This window comes from Mobula birostris, chromosome 29 (genome assembly GCF_030028105.1).
Source record: "Mobula birostris isolate sMobBir1 chromosome 29, sMobBir1.hap1, whole genome shotgun sequence".
In the NCBI taxonomy this organism is placed as follows: Eukaryota; Metazoa; Chordata; class Chondrichthyes; order Myliobatiformes; family Myliobatidae; genus Mobula; species Mobula birostris.
In genome coordinates this window covers 22,178,525-22,204,172 of record NC_092398.1, presented here as the reverse complement: position 1 = coordinate 22,204,172, position 25,648 = coordinate 22,178,525, and the positions used below count along the sequence as shown (strand labels likewise).

The window sequence follows — 25,648 nt, the reverse complement described above, 5'->3', positions numbered from 1 at the left end:
CAACAGCTGTGGGACTCAAAACCTGGTTGGTGATCACTGGCTGTGTCTAAACCTTGCCCCTCGCATCTCCTGGCGTAATTGGAAAAATTGGATCATTTTTGCCGCATGTATTGAGGTGCAGCCCAGAAGAAGGGTCTCAGCCTGAAACGTCGACTGTTCATTCCTTTCCTTAGATGCTGCCTGACCCATTGAGCTTCTCCAGCATTCTGTTTGTGTTGCTATACAGATTACTGAACAACAAATATTTTTGAAAGTGTTGCTTCCTCAGAATTTTTAAAAAATTTATGATAGACCGCTTGAAGCTGAACAGAAATATAATTTCAGACTACTTGGAATTTGGAGAAACAAGGCATTAACTTTTATTGAACATAATGATTTGAATGACACAACGGTGCTGATGCTTTGCAATAGTTCAACTAAGCTAAAAATGTTCTGTTGGTGATTTTCGTTTGGACTCAGTGTCTGAGCCTTCTTGCTTAAGTGTCCATCAATACTCAGGCAGCATTGATGGGTTCCAGTTGCCCTGATACTGTTTCTCCGTGACCACAATGTCCTGGTGAAACCTTTCACCATGCTCGTCACTGACAGTGACAAGATTTGCAGGGAAGAAGTCTGAATGGGAATGCAGGAAATGAATCTTTAGTGACGTGTCGCACTTGATGGTTTTGTATGCTTGAGGCACGTTGTAACCGGCTGCATGTAGGCTGGTGCTCTGTAGTTGCCAAGAATATTTTCAGCAAAGTCCTTGAATGCCTTCCATGCGATTTTCTCCAGTCCCACTAGAAGTTCTGTGAATTACCTGTCATTGATGACCTGTTTGATTTGTGGAGCAGCAGAAATGCCTTCCTTAGTCTTGGCATCAGTCACTCTGACTTATGAATTGAAATAACAAATATCAACAATCTCAGAAAAAAATAGTGCGTGATAGAGAAATTTCATGGCGATTTTCAGGGTCGGCAACCCCAAATCCTTAAGATCCACCCAAAGGTAGTTGTTATTGTGCATCGAGGCAGTACAAATGAAAAGCAATAATAGAGTGCAGAATAAAGTGTTACAGCTGCTCAGAAAGTGCAGCGCAGGCAGTACGGTGCAAAGTTTATGCTGATGTAGACTCTGAGGTCAAGAGTCCATCTTACCCTACTATTCAGTAGTCGTATTACAGTTGGGTAGGAGCTGTCCTTGAGCCTGGTAGTTTGTGCTTTCAGGCTTTTCTACCTTCTGTCCAATTTGGGGGTGGGGGTGCGGGGTGGGGGGGAGAGAAGAGAGAATGTCTGGGGTGGGTAATGGACTTTTATTATGCTGGCTGCTTTACTGAGACAGCAGGAAGTGTAGACAGAGTCCGTCGAGGAGAGACTGGTGTGCTGAGCTGTGACTACAACTTTTTTTAAGTCTCAAAGTATATTTAATGTCAGAGTATGTATCAAGTCCCTGAAGGTTGTTATAGCCGGTGATGTTAATGGGGACAAGGCTCCCACTGCCTATTAATTGCTCCAAATGGCGTGCATCTCAAATAGCCTCTGACGACCATGTCCAGCTCCTGGCCTTCATGTGTGGCTTATATACTCAGCCTGGCTGAAACGTTTCTACTGACAGGAGAAAGGGCAAAGGTGGGTTACTGGCGCCTTAAAAGCAGTTGCTTTGGGCAGATGGGCCTTGTCAGATGTGGTTGGTAACTCATCTAGGTGAAGGAAAACTCTGCTGCCTTGTAGCTGTATCCTCTCATGGGGACGGCTTCGGGAGTAAACCCCGAGGAAAATTACTAAGCCTGGCAGAACTGTTTCTACTGACAGGAGAAAGGGTACTTGACCTGCACAGCTCTGTGGGAGGAAATTCCACAGATTCCACTCTGGGAAGGTATAGTCAAGTGGAATGGGGTTCAGAGGGACAGTAAGTCCGCCATGATGGAATGACGGAGCAGACTCAATGGGCCAAATGGCCTAATCTGCCCTGTCTCTGTCTGTCTGTCTGTCTCTCTCTCTCTCTCACCCCCTCACTCTCTGTCTCATTCTCACTCTCACTCTCACTCACACACAGACTTTTGCCACGTGTGCAAGTACGGTAAGGAACAGTGGAAAACATGCCCGGGCGCCGCGGTAACGTAGCGATTAGCGTGGCGCAGTTACTGCTCAGGACGTTCCAGAGTTCAATCCCGGCACCCTCCGTAAGGAGTCTGTGTGCGTCATCCCACGCAATGCGTGGGTTTCCTCCCTCAATCCAAACACGTGCCAGTCTGTAGGTTAATTGGCCTTTGTCCTGCGCTTCGGCTGCGCTTAGGTCGGTGAGGTGTTGGGTTGTGCGGCTCTTTGGGCCAGAAGGGCCTGTTCCACACTGCCCAGCAACACCCGTAATTTATTCATTCTCGGTAAACAAACAAATAAATAATAAATAAGTAGATCAATAAATAAACTCAAAGATTCAGGAACAGCTTTTTCCCCTCTGCCATCCGATTTCTGAATGGACGTTGAATCCATGAACGCTACCTCTTGTTTTTCTACCGTTGCACTATTTGATTTAATTTCTGATTCTGATTTTAATTCAACTTTTTTATATATATATTAACTACAGTTTTTTATTACTACGTCTTGCAATGTATTGCTGTCGCATAACAACAAATTTCACGACATGTACTGGTGTTGATTCTGATTCTAAGTCGATCAATCACAGGCTCGTCGATACAGATAGTGCACAGAATATAAATTGTAAAGGCAGAGAAGAACAAGGGCTGTGTGAGAGCAAGGCCGTAAGAAGCAAAGACACGCTCAGGGACGAGTCCGTGTTGTGTAAGAGGTGGCCCATAGTGTTGTGATGGATTTGGGTTGTGCAGGTCACTTCAAGAACAAGATTGTTGAAGGGAGGTACCTGGTGGTGTGGGACTTCAAGCTTCTGTATCTCCTGCCTGATGGTAGCTGCAAGAAGATGGAGTAACACCATAAGCCATAGGAGCAGAAGTAGGATATTTGGCCCATTAAGTCTGTTCTGCCTTTCAATCCTGGCTGATTTATTTTCAATCTCAATGCCATTCTCCTGCCCTTGCCTTGACTAATCAAGGACCTATCAACTTCCACTTTAAATATACCCAGTGATTTGGCCTCCACAGCCGTCTGTGGCAATAAATTCCACAGATTCACCGCTCTCTGGCTAAAGAAAGCCTTCCTCATCTCTGTTCCTTCTCTTCTGAGGCTGTTCCCTGTGGGCATGGGCTCCCCCAGAATAGGAAACATCCTCTTCACGGCCACTCTATCTAAGGTCTTTCAATATTCATTAGGTTCTAATAAGATTCCCCTATCATTCTTCTAATCTCCTGCACCTTCAAACAATTCTTGTATGTTAACCCTTTAATTGCTGGGATCATCCTCCCGAACTTCCTCTGGATCTTTTCCAATGTCAGCACATCCTTCAGTAGATAAGGGGTCCATGTCCCAGGTACCAAGTTACAGTGAAAAGCTTGTCTTGCACGCTGTTTCTACTGATCAGGTTATTACACAGAGCATTGAGGTAGAACAAGGTAAAACAGTAACAGAATGCAGAATAGAGTGTCACAGTTACAGAGAAAGTGCAGGGTAAGGGATAAGGTGCAAGATGGTAACGAGGTTGATTTTGAGATCAAGAGTCCATCTTATCATACAAGATGCCCATTATTCAAGAGTCTGAGACTAGAGGGATAGAAGCTGTCCCTGAGCCTGGTGGGACGTGATTTCAGGCTTTTGTATCTTCTGCCCGATGAGAGGGGGGAGAAGAGTGACTCTCCGGTGTGGGTGGGGTCTTTGATTCTGCTGGCTGCTTTGCTGAGGCAGAGGGAAATGTAGACAGAGTCCATGGAGAGGAGGTTAGTTTCTGTGATGTGCTGAGCTGTGTCCACAACTCTCTGCGGTTTCTTGCAGTTGTGGGTAGAGCAATTGCTGCACCAAGCTGCGACACACCCAGACAGAATGTTTTTTGTAAAAAAAAATTGGTGAGGTTCAATGGGTCATGCTAAATTTTATTCCCCTCCATAGATGTTGAGTGACCTGCTGAGTTCCTCCAGCATTGTGTGTGTGTGTGTGTGTTGCTGTGAATTCCCAGCACCTGCAGAGTCTCTTGTGTCCAGCGAAAATAAACCCCCCTTCCAATCCAATCAGGAACTCAGCAGGTCAGGCAGCACCTATGGAGGGGAATAAACAGTCGACATTTCAGGCTGAGACCCTTCTTCAGGACTGGGAAGGAAGGGGGAGGATGCCAGGATAAAAAGTGGGGTGGGAGGGGAAGGGGGATGGTGACAAGGTGATGGGTGAAGCTAGGTGGGTGGGAAAGGAAAAGGGCTGTAGAGGAAGGAATCTGTTAGGAGAGGAGAGTGTGGACCATAGGAGAAAGAGGAGGAGGAGGTGAGGACCAGAGTGGGGAACTGAAGAAGAAGTGAGGGAGAGACGAATAATGATTTCCCTCCCCCTCTCCTCTTGTACTATTCCCCTCTTTGGTCTTCTCATCTGCCACTCACCTCCCCTTGAATCCTCTCCTCCTTCTCTTTCTTCTACGGACCCTCTCCTCTCCTTTGACTGTGATAGCTGGAAGGTGATAGGTGAAGCCAGGTGGGTAGGAAAGGTAAAGGGCTGGAGAGGAGAGAATCCGATAGGAGAGGAAGGAATTTTCCTTACCGGAGGGAGAAATCGATATTCATGCCATCAGGTTGGAGGCTACCCAGGCAGAATACAAGGTGTCACTTCTGCACCCTGTGGGTGGCCTTATCGTGGCACAAGAGGAGGCCACGGACCAACACGTCAGAATGGGAATGGGAGCCGGAGATAAAATGGTGAGCCACCAGGAAGTGCCGCTTTTGTCAGACAGAGTAGTCCCCCCCCCCCCCCCCCACCCCAACTTAGGATGGGTCCCGCCAGTGTAGAGCAGTGCTGCATCAGGAACTCTGGATACAACTCTAGAAGATTTTCAGGTGAAGTGTTAGCTGACCTGGAATAACAGGACCTCCTCAAGTCGAGGTTATTGTCACCTACACCAGTACCATGACAAACTTGGAGCAGCATTACACACATTGGTACAGAGAAAACAGAACAGAAAAGTAACTATCAGTTGTACATAAATCATCTTGAGGCCCTCCGCTGGTCATGGTCGACCATGGATGTTGCATCCCAGCTGTCTATGTGATACGTGATAAGCAAGCCAGCATGGTACAATATGGAGAGCAAGCTGTTGTCCACGCAGCAGTCTCCCCTTCTCCACCCGGCTGATGAATCCAAAGGAACAGCTGAGACCGGTATACTTTGGCACCACGAGTGTCGCAGGAGATGCCAGTCAGCGTTGACCTCAAAGTAGGACTCCAGCTTCTGATTTTTCCTCGGGATTTACTCCTGAACCTTCCCATGAGTGGGTATGGCCTCAAGGGGGCTTGAGATCAGCATTTTCATTCTCCTAGATGAGCTACCAACCACAGCTGATGAGCCCCCCCTGAAGCAAGTTGTTTTAAGGTGCCAGTCCCCCGCCTTTGGCCCTTCTCCTATCAGTAGAAACAGTTCTGCTGGGCTTAGTAGCTAAACCACACGTGAAGGCCAGGAGCTGGACTTGGTTGTCAGAGGCTATTTGAGAAGCATGCCACTGGGAGCATTTAATAGGTCTTCCCACTACCACCTCTGGCTACAGCGGCCTTAAGGACCTTACTGAATATTGAAAGGCCTCAATAGAGCGGATGTGAAGAGGGTGTTTCCAATAGTGGGAGATCCATGACCAGAGGGCATGGCTTCAGAACAGAATGACGTACCTCTGTCTTATTTCGAGATGCCACATGGTTATTAGGCCCTTCTGACTTAATGAGCCAGCATTACCCAATTACACCCAAGTGACCAATTAACCTTTGGACTGTGGGAGGACCTGGAGGAAACCCATGCGTTCACAGGGAGAACTTACAAACTCCTTACAGACAGTGGCGGGAAGTGAACCCGGGTCGCTGATGCCCTTTAGAGCAGAGAGGAGGAGGAATTTCCTTAACCAGATGGTGTGGAATTCATTGCCACAGATGATTTGAGGCCACGGCATTGGATATACTTAAAGCAGAGATTGATAGGTTCTTGATGATTCTATGTCCTGTGGGTGAGGGGGAGAACCCGGGGGGAGCTAATGGGAAAATAGGCGGATCTGATTTGGGAGCTGGGCTGTGTTAGGTACCGATTTCGTCTTGCTCTTTAAACTCGCTCATTCCTTGCCCCTTTAAAGGAACAAAAAAAGCTTTCTCTAAGTTCAAAAGTTCATTTATGATCAAAGAATGAATACTGTATACAACCTTGAGATTCGTCTCTGTACAGGCAGCCACAAGATAAAAAAAAACCAATAGATCCCATTAAAAAAAAGACCATCAAACACCCAATATGCAGGGAAAAAACCAAACCATGCAAACAATGATAACATTCAGAACTGAGCCAGCCAGGAAGCCAGTCATCACTGCAGCCGATCCAGGAGCCGGTTATTTGCAGGCCACAGCCTCAGTTCAGTGTGAGAATGAGCGGGCCACTCTGAGCGGCGAGCTGAACACCAGCCCATCCCTTGCCTCCGGCCCCGACACCCTGAGTTTTTCAATCTGGCACGGCGCCTAAATCTGTGTTCATCTGTGTTGATCACAACAGGGAGCAGTACAGCACACAGGAGCAGCCAAATAAAGCTCGATCGTTGGTTATCTTATGATGTGGGCGATTCTGGTCTTCCCGTGACCATGATTGTTCTTGGCAAATTGTTTCTACAGAAGTGGCTTGCGAATGCCTTCTGGGCAGTGTCTTTACAAGTCGGGTGACCCCCGGCCATTATCAATACTCTTCAGGGATTGTCTGGTGTCAGCGGACGCATCATCAGGACTTGTGATATGCACCGGCTGCTCATACGACCATCCACCACCTGCTCCCACGGCTTCATATGACTCTGATCCCATATCTTCCCCCATTCTGACGTTTGCTCCAAACAATAACTGAACCTCTTGAAGATATCTGCGTCAAAGTTCGAAGTAAAATTTATGATCAGAGTACATATATGTCACCACATACAACCCTGAAATTCTTTTTCCTGCGGGCATACTTAGCAAATCTATAGCAACACTCACAACGCGCTAGAGGAACCCAGCAGGTCGGGCAGCATTTGTGGAAAAGATTGGTCGACATTTCGGGCTGGACCCCTTCGTCAGGACTGTAGAGGGAGGGGGCAGAGGCCCTATAAGGAAGGTGGGGGGAGGGTGGGAAGGAGAAGGCTGGTAGGTTCCAGGCGAAAAACCAGGAAGGGTAAAGGGGTGGGGGAGGGGAAGCAGGGAGGTGATAGGCAGGAAAGGTGAAGAAGGAATAGGGGAAAACACAATGGGTAGTAGAAGGAGGCGGAACCATGAGAGAGGTGATAGGCAGCTGGGGGAGGGGGCAGAGTGACACCTCCCTCATGGTTCCGCCTCCTTCTACTACCCATTGTGTTTCCCCTTATTCCTTCTTCACCTTTCCCGCCTATCATCTCCCTGCCTCCCTTCCCCCACCCCTTTATCTTTCCCCTTACTGGTTTTTCACCTGGAACCTACCAGCCTTCTCCTTCCCACACTCCCCCCACCTTCTTTATAGGGACCCTGCCCCCTCCCTCTTCAGTCCTGACGAAGGGTTCTGGCCCGAAACGTTGACCAATCTTTTCCACGGATGCTGCCCGACCTGCTGAATTCCTCCAGCGTGTTGTTGGTGTTGCTTTGATCCCAGCATCTGCAGATTATTTTGTGTAGCAAATCTATAGAACAGAAACTGTAAACAAACTACAAATGCAGATCATAATTAAGTAGCAATCAATAACAAGCATCAATTAACAAGATAGAGTCCTTAAATGAGTGTAGTTATCCCCTTTTGTTCAAGAGCCTGATGGTTGAGGGGTAGTAACTGTTCTTGAACCTGGTGGTGCGAGTCCTGAGGCTCCTGTACATTTGACATGATGGCAGCAGCGAGGTGGTGAGGATCTCTGATGATGGATGCTGCTTTTCTACAGCAACGTTTCAAGTAGAGGTGCTCAATGGTTGGGAGGGTTTTACCCGTGATGTACTGGGCCAAGTTCACTACCTTCTGTCGGATTTTCTGCTCAAAGGTATTGGTGTTCCCATACCAGGCCGTAATGCAGCCAGTCAGCACACACCCCACCACAAACTTATAGAAGTTTGCCAAGGTTTCTAATGACTCACTGACTCTCCACAGTCTCCATGCTTTTACGCATTGAGTTGCTGCCACATGATTGGCTGATTAGATATTTTCATTAATGAGCAGGTGTGCAGCTGTACCTAATAAAGTGGCCACCGAGTGCACTATTACTATAAATTGCCAAAAGTGACTACGAGGTAGTGTTCATGGGTTCCTGGACCGTTCAGAAGTCTGGATGGTGGAGAGAAGAAGCTGTATTGTTGAGTTTGAACCATTCAGGGTCCTCTAACTCCTCCCTGATGGTACTCATGAGAAGAGGGCATGTCCAGCAAGCTGAGGGTCCTTAGTGAGTCTACCACCCTCTACTGCCCCTTGCGATCCTGTGCGTTGGCGTCTCCGGACCAGCCGGTCACCACTGTACATCTGGAGAAATGTATCACATTGAGGACTTCAGAAGGGATAAGGCGAGGGAGTCATAGAGGGATCAGAAGTGGAGGAGGTGAGCAGTTACAAGTTCCTGGGTGTCAGTATTGCTGAGGACCTCATCTGGACCCAACACATCGATGTAACTATAAAGAAGGCAGAACAGCAGCTTTATTTTATTAGGAGTTTGAGGGAGAATTGGTATGTCACCTAAAACACTCGCAAACTTCTACAGATGTACTTTGGAGAGCATCACTGACAGATACGGGTGTGGGGTGGGGGGGGGGAGGTAGGGGCTACTGCACAGGATGGAGGTAAGCTGCAGAGATTTGTAAAGTTAATCAGCTCATCACGGGCCCTAGTCACCAGAGTACCCAGGGCATCTTCAAGGAGTGATGCCTGAAAAAGATGGCTTTCATCATTAAGGACCCCATCACCCAGGGCATGCCCTGTTCTCATTGCTACAATCAGGAAGGAGGTACAGGAGCCTGAAGGCTCACACTCAACGATTCAGGAACAGCTTCTTCCCCTCTGCCGTCCATGAATGGACAATGAATCCTTGACCAGTACCTCACTACTTTTTTATTTCCTATTTTTTGCACTATTTATTTAATTTAACTATTCAATATACATATAGTTACTGTAATTCACTTTTTTTTTCATGGATTGCATTGTACTACTGCCTCGGAGTTAACAACTTTCACGACACATGCCGGTGATGTTCAACCAGATTCTGAGTCTGTACCAAATCTCCTCGATCCCCTAATGAAGTAGAGCCGCTGGCATGCGTTCTTCGTGATCGTGTCAATGTGCTATGCCCGGGACAGGTCCTCCGAGATTGTAAAATCAGTTTATTACTGTCACGTGTGCCGAGGTCCAGTGAGAGATTTTATTTTGCATGTCATCCATGCAGATCATTTCATTACAATAAGGCATCAAGGTCGGACAAGGGAAAAAAACAATAACAGAATGCAGAATAAAGTGTTACAGCCACAGAGAAAGTGCTCTGCAGGCAGACAATGAGGTGAAAGGCCACGATGAGGTAGATCGCGAGGTCGATGTCGCACCAGGAGATTGCTCTGTAGTCTTAAAACAGCGGGGTAGAAGCTGTCCTTTGAGCCTGGTAGTACGTGCTTTCAGGCTTTTGCATTTTCTGACTGACGGGAGGGAGTGAGAAGAGGGAAAGTCTAGGGTGGCTGGGGTGTTTGATTAGGCTTGCTGCACTACCGAGCCAGTGGGAGGTGTAGATGGAGGTTACGCTGCTGTGCTGATGCCCACAATCAATTGGAGAGAGGGGGAAAGGAAGATAATGGGGGGGGGGGTGGTGAGAGAGAGGAGAGGTGGAGAGAGAGAGAGGAGACGAGCTGGAGAGAGGGAGAGAGAGAGATGGGGAAATGAGGGAAGGAGAGAGAGAAGGGGGTAGAGAGGGAGGGAGGGCAATTGTTTGTCCCTTTCTGTAGGCACTGCTGAGCCCACTGGGTCGTTGCACTCCCTCTCTGCTGTTCTCCTGCCTGTTGTGTCTCGGCGCTGGAGTTTAACTCTTCCACTGCAGGCAGCCACGTTGCTCCCTCGGTCAATGGGGGGGGGGGGGCAGAGTTTGTCTTCACCTCCGGAGCTACTGTCATGGGCGCACATCCCTTGCGGGGGGGCGGGGGAATAGATACCGTGAAAATTAGCTTTGAGCAACAGCAGCACAGTGCGTTAGAAATGCAAATTACACAATTAACATAAATTATACACAGTTTACAGGACATGGTAAACAAAATCAATTGTTGGTGCAAATGGAGGGAAATATAGTTGGAGGCAAAGATCTGTAACTTTAAGGTGGGTTCAAGAACCTGATGGTGGTGGGGAAGAAGCTGTCGTTGGGCCGTGAGGTGCGGGCGTTCAGGCTCCGGTACCTCCTGCCTGATGGTGGTGGGGAAGAAAAAAATCTTTGGACATTGAGGTGTGGGTCTTTGGGCTGCTTTACCTCCTGCCTACTGATAGCATCGACAAGAGGGCTGCCCTGTGTCCCTAAAGCTGGATGTTGCTTCTCTGAGGCATCGCCACCTGTAGAAGTCCTTCGGTGGTGGAGGGAGCTGCACTCGGGTGGGGACTGGCTGAGTCCCTCCCTTGTAGCCCCTTGTGAACTTTTGTATTGAATACTGCAGGCTATAATGCAGCCAGTCAGTATGTTCTCCTCTATGGGTAGAAAAGTCCTAGGATACAAGACCATAAGACACAGGAGCAGAATTAGGCCATTCAGCCCATTGAGTGAGACTGGAACTCGGAGCGCGTGAACAAGCAGCTGGAGGAATCAAGTGGTTGGGCAGCATCTGTGATGTCACCTCTCTGCTCCCACAGATGCTGCCTAGCCTGCTGGTTTCTTACAGCAGCTTGTTCTTTGCTCCCAAATGCACAGAGTTACAGTCTGTGCCCCTGAGGGAGCAAACTTTAGAACGTAGATCAGTACTGCGCCAGACCGCCATGTCTGCGCTGGGCACGATACCGAATTAAACTAAATCTCTCGTGCTTGCGCGTAATGTGTATCCCCTCTATTCCCTGCATTTACCTGTGTCAGTTTGACAGCTTCCTACGTGGCTGTATCCTTCCTGCCACCCCCACCATCCCTGGCAGCGCGCTCCAGGCAGCCACCACTCTCTTAAGGTCATGGGTTAAAGGTGAAGTGTTTAAAGGGAACTTCTTCACTCAGAGGATGGTGAGGGTGTGGAATGAGCTGCCAACGGAAGTGGTGGATACAGGTTCGATTTACCATAGAACCATAGAAACTACAGCACAGAAACAGGCCTTTTGGCCTTCCTTAGCTGAGCCGAACCATTTTCTGCCTCGTCCTACTGACCTGCACACGGACCATATCCCTCCATACACCTCTCATCCATGTATCTGTCCAATTTATTCTTAAATGTTAAAAAAGAACCGCATTTACCACCTCGTCTGGCAGCTCATTCCATACTCCCACCACTCTCTGTGTGAAGAAGCCCCCCCTAATGTTCCCTTTAAACCTTTCCCCCCTCACCTTTAACCCATGTCCTCTGGTTTTTTTTCTCCCCTTGCCTCAGTGGAAAAAGCCTGCTTGCATTCACTCTATCTATACCTATCATAATTTTATATACCTCTATCAAATCTCCCCTCATTCTTCTACGCTCCAGGGAATAAAGTCCTAACCTATTCAACCTTTCTCTGTAACTCAGTTTCTCAAGTCCCGGCAACATCCTTGTAAACCTTCTCTGCACTCTTTCAACCTTATTAATATCCTTCCTGTAATTTGGTGACCAAAACTGAACACAATACTCCAGATTTGGCCTCACCAATGCCTTATACAACCTCATCATAACATTCCAGCTCTTATACTCAATACTTTGATTAATAAAGACCAATGTACCAAAAGCTCTCTTTACGACCCTATCTACCTGTGACGCCACTTTTAGGGAATTTTATATCTGTATTCCCAGATCCCTCTGTTCCACTGCACTCCTCAGTGCCTTACCATTAACCCTGTATGTTCTACCTTGGTTTGTCCTTCCAACATGTAATACCTCACACTTGTCTGTATTAAACTCCATCTGTCATTTTTCAGCCCATTTTTCCAGCTGGTCCAAGTTTCTCTACAGGCTCTGAAAACCTTCCTCACTGTCTACTACACCTCCAATCTTTGTATCATCAGCAAATTTGCTGATCCAATTTACCACATTATCACCCAGATCATTGATACAGATGACAAATAACAATGGACCCAGCACTGATCCCTGTGGCACACCACTAGTCACAGGCCTCCACCCGGAGAAGCAATTCTCTACTACCACTCTTTGGCTTCTTCCATTGAGCCAATGTCTAATCCAATTTACCACCTCTCCATGTATACCTAGCGACTGAATTTTCCTAACTAACCTCCCATGCGGGACCTTGTCAAAGGCCTTACTGAAGTCCATGTAGACAATATCCACTGCCTTCCCTTCATCCACTTTCCTGGTAACCTCCTCAAAAAACTCCAATAGATTGGTCAGACATGACCTACCACGCACAAAGCCATGTTGGCTCTCCCTAATAAGTCCCCGTCTATCCAAATGCTTGTAGATTCTGTCTCTTAGTACTCCCTCCAATAACTTACCCACTACCGACGTTAAACTTACTGGCCTATAATTTCCCGGATTACTTTTCGATCCTTTTTTAAACAACGGAACAACATGAGCCACTCTCCAATCCTCAGGCACCTCACCTGTAGACAGCGACATTTTAAGTATTTCTGCCAGGGCCCCTGCAATTTCAACACTAGTCTCCTTCAAGGTCCGAGGGAACATCCTGTCAGGTCCCGGGAATTTATCCACTTTAATTTTCCTCAAGACAGCAAGGACCTCCTCCTTTTCGGTCTGTACAGTTTCCATGATCTCACTACTTGTTTCCCTTAATTCCATAGATTTCATGCCAGTTTCCTTAGTAAATACAGACGCAAAAAACCTATTTAAGATCTCCCCCATTTCCTTTGGTTCCGCACATAACCAACCACTCTGGTTTAAGAGAAATTCATGGATAGGTGGGGTATGGAGGCTGGGACCAGACAGAATATTAATTTAGCATGAACTCAATGGGCCGAAGGGCCTGTTTCTGTGCTGCAATAATCTATGAATCTGTGTCCACGTATTTCCTTTAAACTTTTCCCCTCTCTTTCACTTTAAATGTGCACCCTCTAGTATTTGACATTTCAACGTAGCGTGCAGAAAGTCTATAAGGGGTTTGTACATTCTCCCAGTGACCGCGTGGGTTTTCTCCCACAGTCCAAAGGCGTACCGTTTGGTAGGTTAATCAGTCATTGTAAATTGTCCCCTGCTTAGGCTAGGGTTAATTGGGGGGTTACTGAGTGATGAGGCTCGATGGGCTGGAAGGGCCTATTCTACACAGCATCTCGATAAATGAATAAGGATTATACCTTCTCAATCTATGCCTTTAATAATTTTATAAGCTTCTGTCTGGTCTCTCTGCAGCCTTTACTGCTTCAGATAAAACAGCACAAGTTTGTCCAATCTCTCCTTACCACTCACTCTCTCTAATCCAGGCAGCATCCTGGCGAACCTCTTCTGCACCCTCCGCACGGGCTCCACACCCTTCCTGTAATGAGCACACGGCACTCCCAACCAATGTGTATCAAGTTTTGCATCATAACTTCCCAGCGTTTCCACTCAGTACCCTAACCGAGGAAGGCAAGAGTGACGTACACCTTCTCCACCCCCGCCCCCTGTACTTGCATTGCTGTTTGTTGGGAGTCAGTGGACCTCAGGACGCCTCTGTCTGCTGAAGTTTAATATGTGGCAACAGCCTTCCTCCTCCACCCTCCACCCCCCCAACTCTCTTTAACACTGGGCACTGCTCTGCACTCAGTGGCGACTTCATTAGTTTAGGGTTAACCCTGCTTGTTAATGCAAATATCGAATCAGCCAATCATGTGGCAGCAACTCAGTGCATAAGAGCATGTCGACATGGTCAAGAGGTTCAGTTTTGTTCAGACCAGACATCAGAATGGGGGAGAAATGTGATTTAAGACACTCTGGCCACTGATTGTCGGTGCCAGACTGGGTGGTTTGAGTATCTCAGAAACTGCTCATCTCCTGGGTTTTTCATGCACAACAGTCTCTAGAGTTTACAGGTAATGGTGCGAAAAGCAAAACACAGTGAGTGGCAGTTCTGTGGGTGAAAATGCCTTGTTAATGAGAAAGGTCAGAGGAGAATGGCCAGACTGGCTCAAGCTGACAGGAAGGAGACAGTAACTCAAGTAACCACTCATAACAACAGTAGTGCGCTCTGGATATACAAACCTTGAAGTGGATGGGTTGCAGCAGCATAAGATCACGAACGTACACCCAGTGGACACTTAATAGTTACAGGAGCCGTCTGGAGGTCACAGTTCAGGAAGGTCCTGAATCCCTCCTGGAGAGCTCGACCGACAGGGAGGGCAGAGAGAGAGAGACCTCCCCAGGCTTCAGAGCAATAGGGAAGTTCGTTTGAAAGAACAGAGTGTCACTGTACAGGCGAACAGGAAGGAGTAGCTTCCTGCAGCAGAGAGAAGGTTGTGACCAGGAGATACAGGTTTCAGTGAGCGTCATACAGCACCCTTCCTGTCCACACCCACCATCGGTCACCCCCTTACCACAATCCCTTATTACCCCTTCTCCCATGCCAGTCCCAGCAACACTTCCCCCCCACCCCCAGATACTCCTTTCTCACACACACACACACACACACACACACACGCGTGCGCGTGCGCGCACCTGTACAGTGGCAGAGGTCAGAAGTGAACCCAGGTCTCCAGCAGCCGGAGACGGCGGCACTGTCCTCTGTGCCACTCATGTCTGAGCCTCTGCATCTGTGAAGGAGCTGATAAACCAGTGACTTCACTCAGACTGCCGTGTCACGGAGTTACATACACAGCGCAGATGCAAGCCGTTTGGCGCAACACGCCCGAGCCGATCATGTTGCCCCCCTGAGCTCGTCCCCTTTGTCTGCATCCCTCTAAACCAGGGGTTCCCAATCATTTTTATGCCATGAACCCCTACCATTAACCGAGCGGTCTGTGGGCCATAGGTTGGGAACCCTCGGTCTAAACCTTTCCTATCCATGTGCCTGTCCACGTGTCTTTTAAATGTTTTATCTGGACGTACAGCACAGAATTGGCCCTACTGGCCTTTCAGGCTGCACAGCCCAGTAAACCCTAATTTAACCCCAGCATAATCATGGGGTAACTTACAACGAACAATTAACCTACTAACGCGTCCGTCTTTGGACTGTGGGAAGAACCCAGAGCACCCAGAGGAAACCCACATGCTCATGCGGGGGAGCATGCAAACTCCTTACAGGCAGCAGAGGGAATTGAACTGGAGTCGCTGGTACTGTCTCAACCTCTTCCTCTGGCAGCTCGTTCCATATATGGACCACCCTCTGGGTGAAGGTTTTACCCATCAGATTCCCTTTAAATCTCTCCCCTCTCACCTTAAACTTGTGCCCTCTAGTTTTAGACTCCCCTCCCCCTAGGGTAAAGGACTGTGACCAATGATTTTTTCTACATCCCTGGTCTCATCAGCCTCTGTAAGGTCACCCCTCAGCCTCCTCTGCTCAAGGGAAATTGTTGACAAACCTACTGAGGTACGGTGAAAAACTTTGTTTTGCATGCCACCTACACAGTGTCATGGTAGTTAGTCCAAACATTTTACACCGCCAGCAATCGCCAATCAGGGTTTGCTTCCCACCCTCTGTCTGTAAGGAGTTTGTACGTTCTCCCCATAACTGTGTGGGATTCCTCCGGATGCTCTGGTTTCCTCCCACATTCCAAAGACGTACCAGTTAGGGTCAGTGAATTGTGGGCATTCTTAGTTGGTGCTAGAAGTGTGGCGACACTTGCGGGCGTCCACCCCCAGCACGAACGTCGGACCGCGTGGATCATTAACACAAATAAAGCACTTCAGGCCTGCTTGAAAGTTCTGATATACATGTGACAATTACAGCTAATTATTTAGGGCCGAGACCCTTCTCCAGGACTGGAAAGGAACGGGGAAGATGCCAGAATAAAAAGTTTTGGGGGTGGGGGGAGATGGAGGATAGCCAGAAGGTAAAAGGTGAAGCCAGGTGGGGTGAGAAAGGTAAAGGGCTGGAGAGGAAGGAATCTGACAGGAGAGGAGAGCGGACCATAGGAGAAAGGGAAGGAGGAGGGGAACCAGAGGGTGGCGATAAGCAGGTGAGGAGAAGAGTTAAGACGCCAGAGTAGGGAATAGGGAAGGGGAAGTGAATTTAAAAAAAAAATAAAAATTGTCGCAGTTGCAGAGAATTTGCAGTTCAGGCAGACAGCGAGGTGCAGGGGCCGCAGCAAGATAGAATATGAATTGGAGAGTCTGTGTTTTCGTATAATAGTCCTATAACAGCGGGGTAGAAGCTGTCCTTGAGGCTGGAGGTACGTGTTTTCAAGCTTTTGTATTCTCTGCCCAGTGGAGGGGGTGGGAGGGGTTCTTAATCAGTCCCAGCCAGTCACGCCTCTCCTTACAACTCAAACCCTCCATTCCCAGTAACGTCCTGGTGAATCGTTCCTGCACCCTCTTCATTTATCAACGTCCTTCCTGTTGGCAAACGCAGTGCCAAATTAAAGCACGCTCTGCACAATCAGACCCACGCGATGTGCTGGGAGCCGGGAAGTCACTGCTTCAAAGGCGACTGAGGGACTAACTTACAGGGTCTAGGAGGTACAGAGCGTGGAACGGTACAGCACAGGAACAGGCCCTGTCTGTGCTGTTAAACTAAATCCCTTCTGCCTGCACGTGGCCCATATCCCTCCATCATCCCTGCCTGTCCACATGTCAGCCTAACAGCCTCTTAAACATTTCTATTGCATCCACCTCCATTGCCACCCCTGGCGAGCCGTATCAGGCACCCACCACTCTCTCTCTCTTGCCGCTGTCTGCTACGGAGGGACCATCGCACAGGATTGAAGAAAGTAGCAAACACCACCAGCTCCATCACGGGCACCAGCCTCCCCACAATCAAGGACATCTTCAAAAGGTGATGCTGAAGGGAGACTGGATAAAGGTTTATAAGATTATGAGAGGCATAGATCGAGTAGACTGACAATATCTTTACCAAGGGTTGAAATGATTAATACCAGAAGACATGCATTTAAGATAAGAGGGAGTAATTTTAAGGGATTCAGAAGAATGAGAGGAGAGCTTATACATAAAATAAATATGAAATGGATAGATAAGATAGAGGCAGGGAAGTTGGTTTCACTGATAGGTGAGACCAGAACTAGAGGATATAGCATCAAGATTCGGGGAGTAGATATAGGACAGAGATGAGGAGGAGCTGCTTTTCCCAGAGAGTGGTGAATCTGTGGAATTGCCTGCCCAATGAAGCAGTGGAGGTTACCTCAGTAAATATACTTAAGACAAGGTTGGATAGATTTTTGCATTGTAGGAGAATTAGGGTTGTGGGGAAAAGATAGGTAGGTGGAGTTGAGTCCATGGCCAGATTAGCCGTGATCTTATAGAAAGTCGGAGCAGGCTCGACGGGCCAGATGCCCTACTCCTGCTCCTATTTCTTATGTTCTGTGAGGGTAAGATTTTTTATACATTGGGAGCAGTGGGTGCATGGGGTGACGGTACAGGCAGAAATATTAGGGACTTTTAAGAGATCTTTAGGTAGGCTCATGGATATGAGGAAAATGGAAGATACGACATGATGTGGGCAAAAGGGACTAGTTTAGTTGGCCGTGTGATTAATTTTTTATGTCTTACACTGAACAGCTATGGCAAAAGAACAAATTTTGTGATGTGTGTTGATGGTAATAAAGCTGATTCTGATTCTGGCTCTGGTGCAGGGACGAGTGTGGGCAAGAGGGCATGTTTTATGACCCAGTGTGTATTGCCATCTCATTTTGACATGGTTAGGTTGATTTTTTTTTACAAAGCCGGGGAATCAGTGGTTATGGGGGAAAAGGCAGGTACATGGGTCTGAGTCCACAGCCAGATCAGCTGTGGTCTTATTGAATAGTGCAGCAGGCTCGATGGGACTGGTGTCTTGACTCCTGGTCCGAGTTCTCACGTAGAGGTGCGCCCACATTCCTGTACAGCCCCTCCGCTCGGGATGTGGTTTTCATCCCCTGCGGACGGTCCACTCCCCGCTCCCAGGTGCCAGAGCTGACAGGATCGGGGGGGGGGGGGCTTTCTCCGAGTGGCTGGAGATGGGAACCTCTGGCCAGTACTGATTGAGAACCGATTAAACTCATTCTCATTCTCGTTCATTAATCTATCTCTTTGTCCTACCCCCACCCCCAACCTCTCCCTGATCTCACTCCCCACAACCCCCTTTCATACTCCCCCCTTTCACTCCTTTCTCTCTCTTCCTCTCATACTCCCACTCTTTCCCACTTTTTCTCCTACCCTCTACTCTCTCTCCCCTTCCCCACTCCCCCTTGTCTCTCTCCTTCATCTCTCCTTCTATCGATGTCCCCTTCTTCTCTCCCCATCCTCCTCTCTTACCCTCTTCCCTCCTCTGTACTTCTCTCCCTTCTCTCGCCTACCCACTCTTTCCCCCTCCTGTCTCTCTTCCCCCTTTCTCCCCATCTCCACCTCTCTTCTTTCCCCATCTCCACTCTCTTTTTCCCCTTTCTCTTCCACCCGCTCTCCCCTCCTCTCCCTCATTCTGCCCCATCTCACTCTCTCCTCTGCACATCTCCCCCTCCCCTCTCCTCCTTTCTTTCCCTCCCTTCCCCTTCTCTCCCCCTCCTCTTGTTCCCTTTCCCACCGCAGTGCGGACCAGAGTGGATGAGCGGAGGATGTCGGAGGGCTGGGAGGACTGCCCAGTGCTGCCGGTGGGCTGGAAGCGTCGTGAGGTGTTCCGCCGCTCCGGCGCCACCATCGGCAAGTCAGACACCTATTACTTGAGGTGAGAAGCACAGACATTGGCATTCTCGGATGTGGGTGTTGGGATGGAGCAGTGCTGGGTGGGGGGCTGGGGTATGCTGAGACATTCTGGGATGTTTGTGTTGGAATGGAGCAGTGAGTGGGTGGGCTGAGACATTCCAGGATGTGGTGGTTTGGATGGAGTGATGTTGGAGGGCTGAGACATTCTGTGTGTTGAGATGGAGCAGGTGTGTGAGGGCTGAGCGTTTTGGGATGTGGATCAGGACAGAACACAAGGGTGATGCTGGAATACATTCTGGAATATGGGTGTTGGAATGGAGAGATGGTAGGGAACGATGTTGGGAATGGTTGACAATGAGACATTGGGAATGGTGGTTGATGAGACATTGGGAAAGGTTGACAATGGTGCATTGAGAATAGATGACGATGCAACATTGAATGGATGAGAAGCGACGTTGGGAATGCATTGATGACTGGACATTGGGAATGGTTGATGACAGCACATTGGGAATGGTTGATGATGGGACATTGGAAATGGATGACGATGGTGCATCAGGAACAGTTGATGGTGGGACATCAGGAATGGTTAATGATGGTGCATCGGGGATGGCTGACAATGATACATTGGGAATGATAAATGATGGTGCATGAGGATTGGTTGATGACACAACATTGGGAATGGTTGACATTGGGACATTGACCCTTCCCCTTCTCTTTCTCCCCAGGCTTCCTGTCCCCTGATCCTCTCCCTTCTCCAGCCTGGTACCCCTTTTGCCAATCAACCCTCCAGCTCTTAGATCCACCCCTCCCCTCCTGTCTTCTCCTATCATTTCGGATCTCCCCCTCCCACTTCCAAATCTCTTACTATCTCTTCTTTTAGTTAGTCCTGACGAAGGGTCCAGGCCTGAAACGCCAACTGTACCTCTTCCTATAGATGCTGCCTGGCCTGCTGTGTTCACCAGCATTTTTTGTGTGTGTTACATTGGGAATAATTGACAAAGGGATATTGGGAATAGTTGATGAGAAACATTGGAATGGTTGACGATGGGACATAGGGAATGGCTCACATAGTGACATTGGGAATGGTTGACAATGGGTCATTGGAAATGTTTGACAATGGGGACATTGGGAATATTTGCCTATGGGTCATTGGGAATGATTGATGATAGGACGTTGAGAATGGTTGGCGACATTGCTTCAGGAACAGTTGATTGGGAATGGTTTACCATCTGATATTCGAAATGGTTGACGGTAGGACTTTGGGAATGGTTGACGAGCAACTTTGAGAATTGTTTATGGTGGGTCATTGGAAATAGTTGATGATGGACGTTGTAAATGGTTGACGATGGTACATGGATCGGTTGACTGTGGTAAATAGGGAATGGTTGTCTATGATAAATAGGGAATGGTTGATGTAGCGACAGTGGAAGTGGTTGACCTAGCAACATTGGGAACAGTTGACAATGATACATTGAGAATGATTGATGACGGGACATTGGGAATGGTCGACAACAGGATAATGGGAATGGTTGAAGATGGTACATTGGGGGTGTTCTACGAGTGACATTGGGAACAGTTGAAGATGGGTCATTAGGAATGGTTGAAGACATTGCATTGGAAATGGTTGACTATGGTACTTTGGGAACAGTTGACTACGGTAAATAGGGAACGGTTGACAAAGTTTAACAGGGAACAAATTGATATTGCAACATGGAGAATGGTTGACAACAGGACATTGGGAACAGTTGACAATGGTACAATGGGAATGGTTGATATAGCGACATTGAGAATGGTTGACAAAGGTAAATAAGGAATGGTTGTATAGCGATATTCGGAATGGTTGACGAAGGTAAATGGGGAACAGTTGACGAAATGACACTGGGAACTGTTGATGGTAAATAAGTAACGGTTGACATAGCAACATTGGGAATGGTTGACAACAGTGCATTGGGAATGGTTGACAGTGGTACACTGGGAACGGTTGAGGACAGTAAATAGAGAATGGTTGAGATAGTGACATTGGGAATGGTTGATGTTAGGACTTTGGGAACCATTGACAACGGTACATTGGGAGTGGTTGATGACAGGACGTTGGGAATAGTTAATGACGGGATATTTGGAATGGTTGACAATGGGACATTGGGAATGGTTGATGAACGAAATTTGGAATGGGTAACAGCAGGACATTGGAAATGGTTGATGAATGACATTGGGAATGGTTGATAATAGGACTTTGGGAACCGTTGAAAATGGGTGAAGGTGGTACATTGGGGGTGTTCTACAAGTGACATTGGGAACAGTTGACGATGGGTCATTGGGAATGGTTGAAGACATTGCATTTGGAATGGTTGACTGTGGTACTTTGGGAACGGTTGACAAAGTTTAACAGGGAACAAATTAATAATGCGACATTGAGAATGGTTGACAACAGGACATTAGGAACAGTTGACAACAGTACATGGGGAATGGCTGATATAGCGACATTTGGAATGGTTGACAAGCAACATTGGGAATGGTTGACAATGGTACATTGGGATCGGTTGACTACTGTAAATAGGGAACAGTTGATGTAGTGACAGTGGGAATGGTTGACGTTGTGACATTGGGAATGGTTGACAACAGGACATTGGGAACTGTTGACAGCGATACATTGACAATAGTTGACGACAGGATATCGGGAATGGTTGATGACAGGATATTGGGAATGGTTGACAACGGTACATTGGGAATGTTTGAGGGCGTTGCTTTGAGAATGGTTGACGGTGGTACATTGGGAACAGTTGACTACGGTAAATAGGGAACGGTTGACGTAGCAACATTGGGAATGGTTGACGTAGCGATATTGGGAACAGTTGATGGGACATTGGGAATGGTCGACAACAGTACGTTGGGAATGGTTGACAGCAACTTTGGGGATGGTTGACGTAGCAACATTGGAAATGGTTATCGAAGCAGCTTAGGGAACCGTTGATGGTAAATAGGACCTGGTTGGCATAGCGACATTGGGAACGGTTGATGACAGGATATTGGGAACAGTTGACAACGATACATTGGGAACAGTTGACAATGTGACATAGTGAATAATTGATGAGTGACATTTGGAATGGGTGAGAGTGGGACATTGGGAATGGTTGACAACGGTACATTGGGGGTGGTTGATAATGGTGCATTGGGAATGGTTGACGATTAGATATTGGGTTGGTTGATGAGCGAAATTTGGAACAGGTGACAGTGGGACAATGGGAATTGTTGACAGTGGTACATTGGGGGTGTTCAACGAGCAACATTGCAAACGATTGATGATGGGTCATTGGGAATAGTTGACGATGCTGCGTTGGGAATGGTTGATGAGCGACATTGGGAACAATTGACGACGGGACATTAGGAATAGTTGATGACACTGCATTAGGAATGGTTGATAATGATACATTGGGAATAGTTGATAACAGTGCATTGGGAATGCATTGGTGACTGGAAATTAGAATTGGTTGGCAAGCGACATTGGGAATGGTTGATGAATGACATTTAGAATGGTTGACAATTGTGCATTGGGAATGATTGACAATGGTACATTTGGAACGTTTGATTACGGTTGAGGTCACAACATTGAGAATGGTTGATGATGGGTAATTGGGAATGGTTGACAATGGTACATTTGGAACGTTTGATTACGGTTGAGGTCACAACATTGAGAATGGTTGATGATGGGTAATTGGGAATGGTTGACAATGGGACATTAGGAATAGTTGATGGTACATTGGAGGTGGTTGATGAGTTTGGAACAATTGATGACAGGTCATTGGAGGTGGTTGATGACATTTGGAACAATTGATGACAGGTCATTGGGAATGGTTGAAGATGATGCACTGGGAATAGTACATTGGGAGTAGTGGATCACAGTAAATAGGAAATAGTTGACATAGTAACATTGAGAATGGTTGATGTAGTGATATTGGGAATGGTTGATGAAAGCAAAGTAGGGAACAGTTGATGTTGTGATATTGGGAATGGTTGACGAAATTTTACAGGGAACGATTGACGTAGTGATACTGGGAATGGTTGATGTAGTGATATTGGGAACGGTTGACAAAGCTTAACGGGGAATGGTTGACATGGCGACATAGGGATTGGTTGATAACAGTACATTGGGAACGGTTGACGTAGTGACATTAGGAAAGGTTGATGACAGTACATAGGGGGTGGTTGTCATAGTGACATTGGAATGGTTGTTGATGGGACATTGGGAATTGTTGACGCAAGACATTGGGATCTGTTGACGACGTTGCATTGTGAATGGATGAGATGGTACATTTGGAATGGTTGATGACATTGCATCGGGAACGGTTGGCAACATTGCATCAGGAACAGTTGGTGACGGCACATCGGAACAGTTGTTGACGGGGTCATTGGGAATGGTTGACGAGCGACATTGGAATCAGTTGACAACAGGTTATTGGGAATGGTTGACGTAGCAACATTGTGAATGGTTGACAAGGTAAATAGGGAATGGTTAATGTGAAATTGGGATCTTGATGTAGCGACATTGGGAATGGTTTACCAAGGTAAATAGGGAACGGTTGACATAGCAACATTGGGAATGGTTGATGGTACATTTGGAATGGTTGACAACAGTGCGTTGGGAATGGGTGATAATGGGTCATTGGGAATGGTTGACAAAGGGTCATTGGGAATGGTTGGCAACAGTGCATAGGAATGGTTGGCGATGGGGTCATTGGGAATGGTTGATGATACGCTATTGGGAATGGTTGACGGCGGTACATTGGGGGTGGTTGATGGAGCAACATTGGGAATAGTTGATGAGCGACATTTGGAATGGTTGACGAGTGACATTGGGCATGGTTGATAACAGGTCATTCAGAATGGTTGAGGATAGTGCATCAGGAATTGTAGGTGAAGGATCATTATAAGTGATTGACGATGGTGCATTGGAAATAGTTTACCTGGCCACATTGGGAATCGATGATGTTAAATAGGGAACTATTATGATATGATTATGAAGGCAAGCAGTCCTCTTTTATTGTCATTTAGTAATGCATGCATTAAGAAATGATACAATATGTCCTCCGGTGTGATATCACAAAATACAGGACCGACCAAGACTGAAAAAAACTAACAAAACCACATAATTATAACATATAGTTACAACAGTGCAACAATACCATAACTTGATGAAGAAGTCCATGATCACAGTAAAAGTTCAAAGTCTCTCAAGTGTCCCACATCTCACGCAGACGGGAGAAGGAAGAAAAACTCTCCCTGCCATACCCGACCACGGTCTGACTCCTGAGTCATCCGAAAACTTCAAGCTCTGATCAGCTGTCCGACACCGAGTACTGAGCGCCATCTCTATCCAAATGATTCGACCTCCATCTCGGTCGCCAACAGCAGGCAAAGCCGGGGATTTTGAGGCCTTCCCTCCGAAAGATTCCTGACCGCGCAGTAACGACAGCAGTGAACGAGTGTTTCAGGAATTTTTCCAGTTGTTCCTCTGTGCTTTCACGTCCACCTCCATTAAATCAGAATTGTCCATGGCCCCTATTTAATGGATACGATATCATTTTGCACTGGAGGGCTGTGCACGCATGGCGTGCTGCTTCTCTCTCCTCCTGCCGTGGCATAGTGATATTGGGATTGGTTGATGATAGTGCATTGGGAATGGTTGATGTAGCAACCATTGGGTAAATGACAGGAACTTAAGAATGGGTGATGACGGTACATTGGGGTTGCTTGACGTAGTGACAATGGGGCATTGGGATCTGTTCACAACTTTGCATTGGAAATGGTTGACGAAGGGTCATTGAGGAAGTTTGCAATATTGCATCAGGAACGGTTGAAGACAAGGTAATTGAGAATGGTTGACGTAGTGACACTGGGAATGGGTGAATGGCAGGACATTAGGAATAGTTGACAACAGTGCATTGGGAATGGTTGATGATGTGTCATCGGGAATGATTGACAATGGGACATTGGGAATGGTTGGCAACATTGCATCAGGAACAGTTGATGACAGAGTCATTGGGATTGGTTAATATAGCAACGTTGCGAATGACTGATGACGGTACATTGCGGGTGCTTGACGTATTGACATTTGGAACAATTGACAACAGGACGTTGGGTTCTTTTGACAATGTTGCATTGGGAATGGATGACGACGGTACATTTGGAATGGTTGACAATGGTGCATTGAGAATGGTTGATGGTACATTTGGAATAGTAGACAGTGGTGCTTTGGGAGTGGTTGATGTGTTATCAGGATGGTTGGTGAGCGACATTGGGAACAGTTGACAACACTTCATTCATTCGGAGTGGTTGGTGATTGATGGTGCATCAGGAACAGTAGATGACGGGTCATTGGGAATGGTTGATGAGCAACATTGGGAATGGTTCATGATGGTGCATACGGAATGGTTGACGATGGGACATTGGGAATGGTTGATGACGGGACATTAGAAATAGTTGATGACGGTACATTGGGAACGGCTGATGTGACATGACTGGGAATGTTTGATGAAGGTAAATATGGAACAGTTGACGTAGCAACATTGGGAAAAATTGACATAGTGACACTGGGAATGGTTGACAATAGGATAATGGGAACGCTTGACTATGGTACGTTGGAAACTCTTGACAAGAGTACATTGGGAATGGTTGACTTACTGATATTGGGAAGATTGATGATAGGAC

General features: G+C 47.3%; 1 protein-coding gene across 8 annotated transcripts in view; it reads left to right on the top strand.

Moving 5' to 3' along the window:
• The window catches only part of LOC140190051 (methyl-CpG-binding domain protein 1-like), a 160,978-nt gene that overhangs the window by 93,117 nt on the left and 42,213 nt on the right, over positions 1–25,648 (top strand). For all 8 annotated transcript variants that reach the window (XM_072246487.1, XM_072246480.1, XM_072246481.1 and 5 more), the window contains one exon: positions 18,830–18,965. In XM_072246487.1, the coding sequence (XP_072102588.1) occupies positions 18,856–18,965 (110 nt within the window). In that variant the 5' untranslated portion in view covers positions 18,830–18,855. The remainder of the gene's footprint in view (positions 1–18,829; positions 18,966–25,648) is intronic.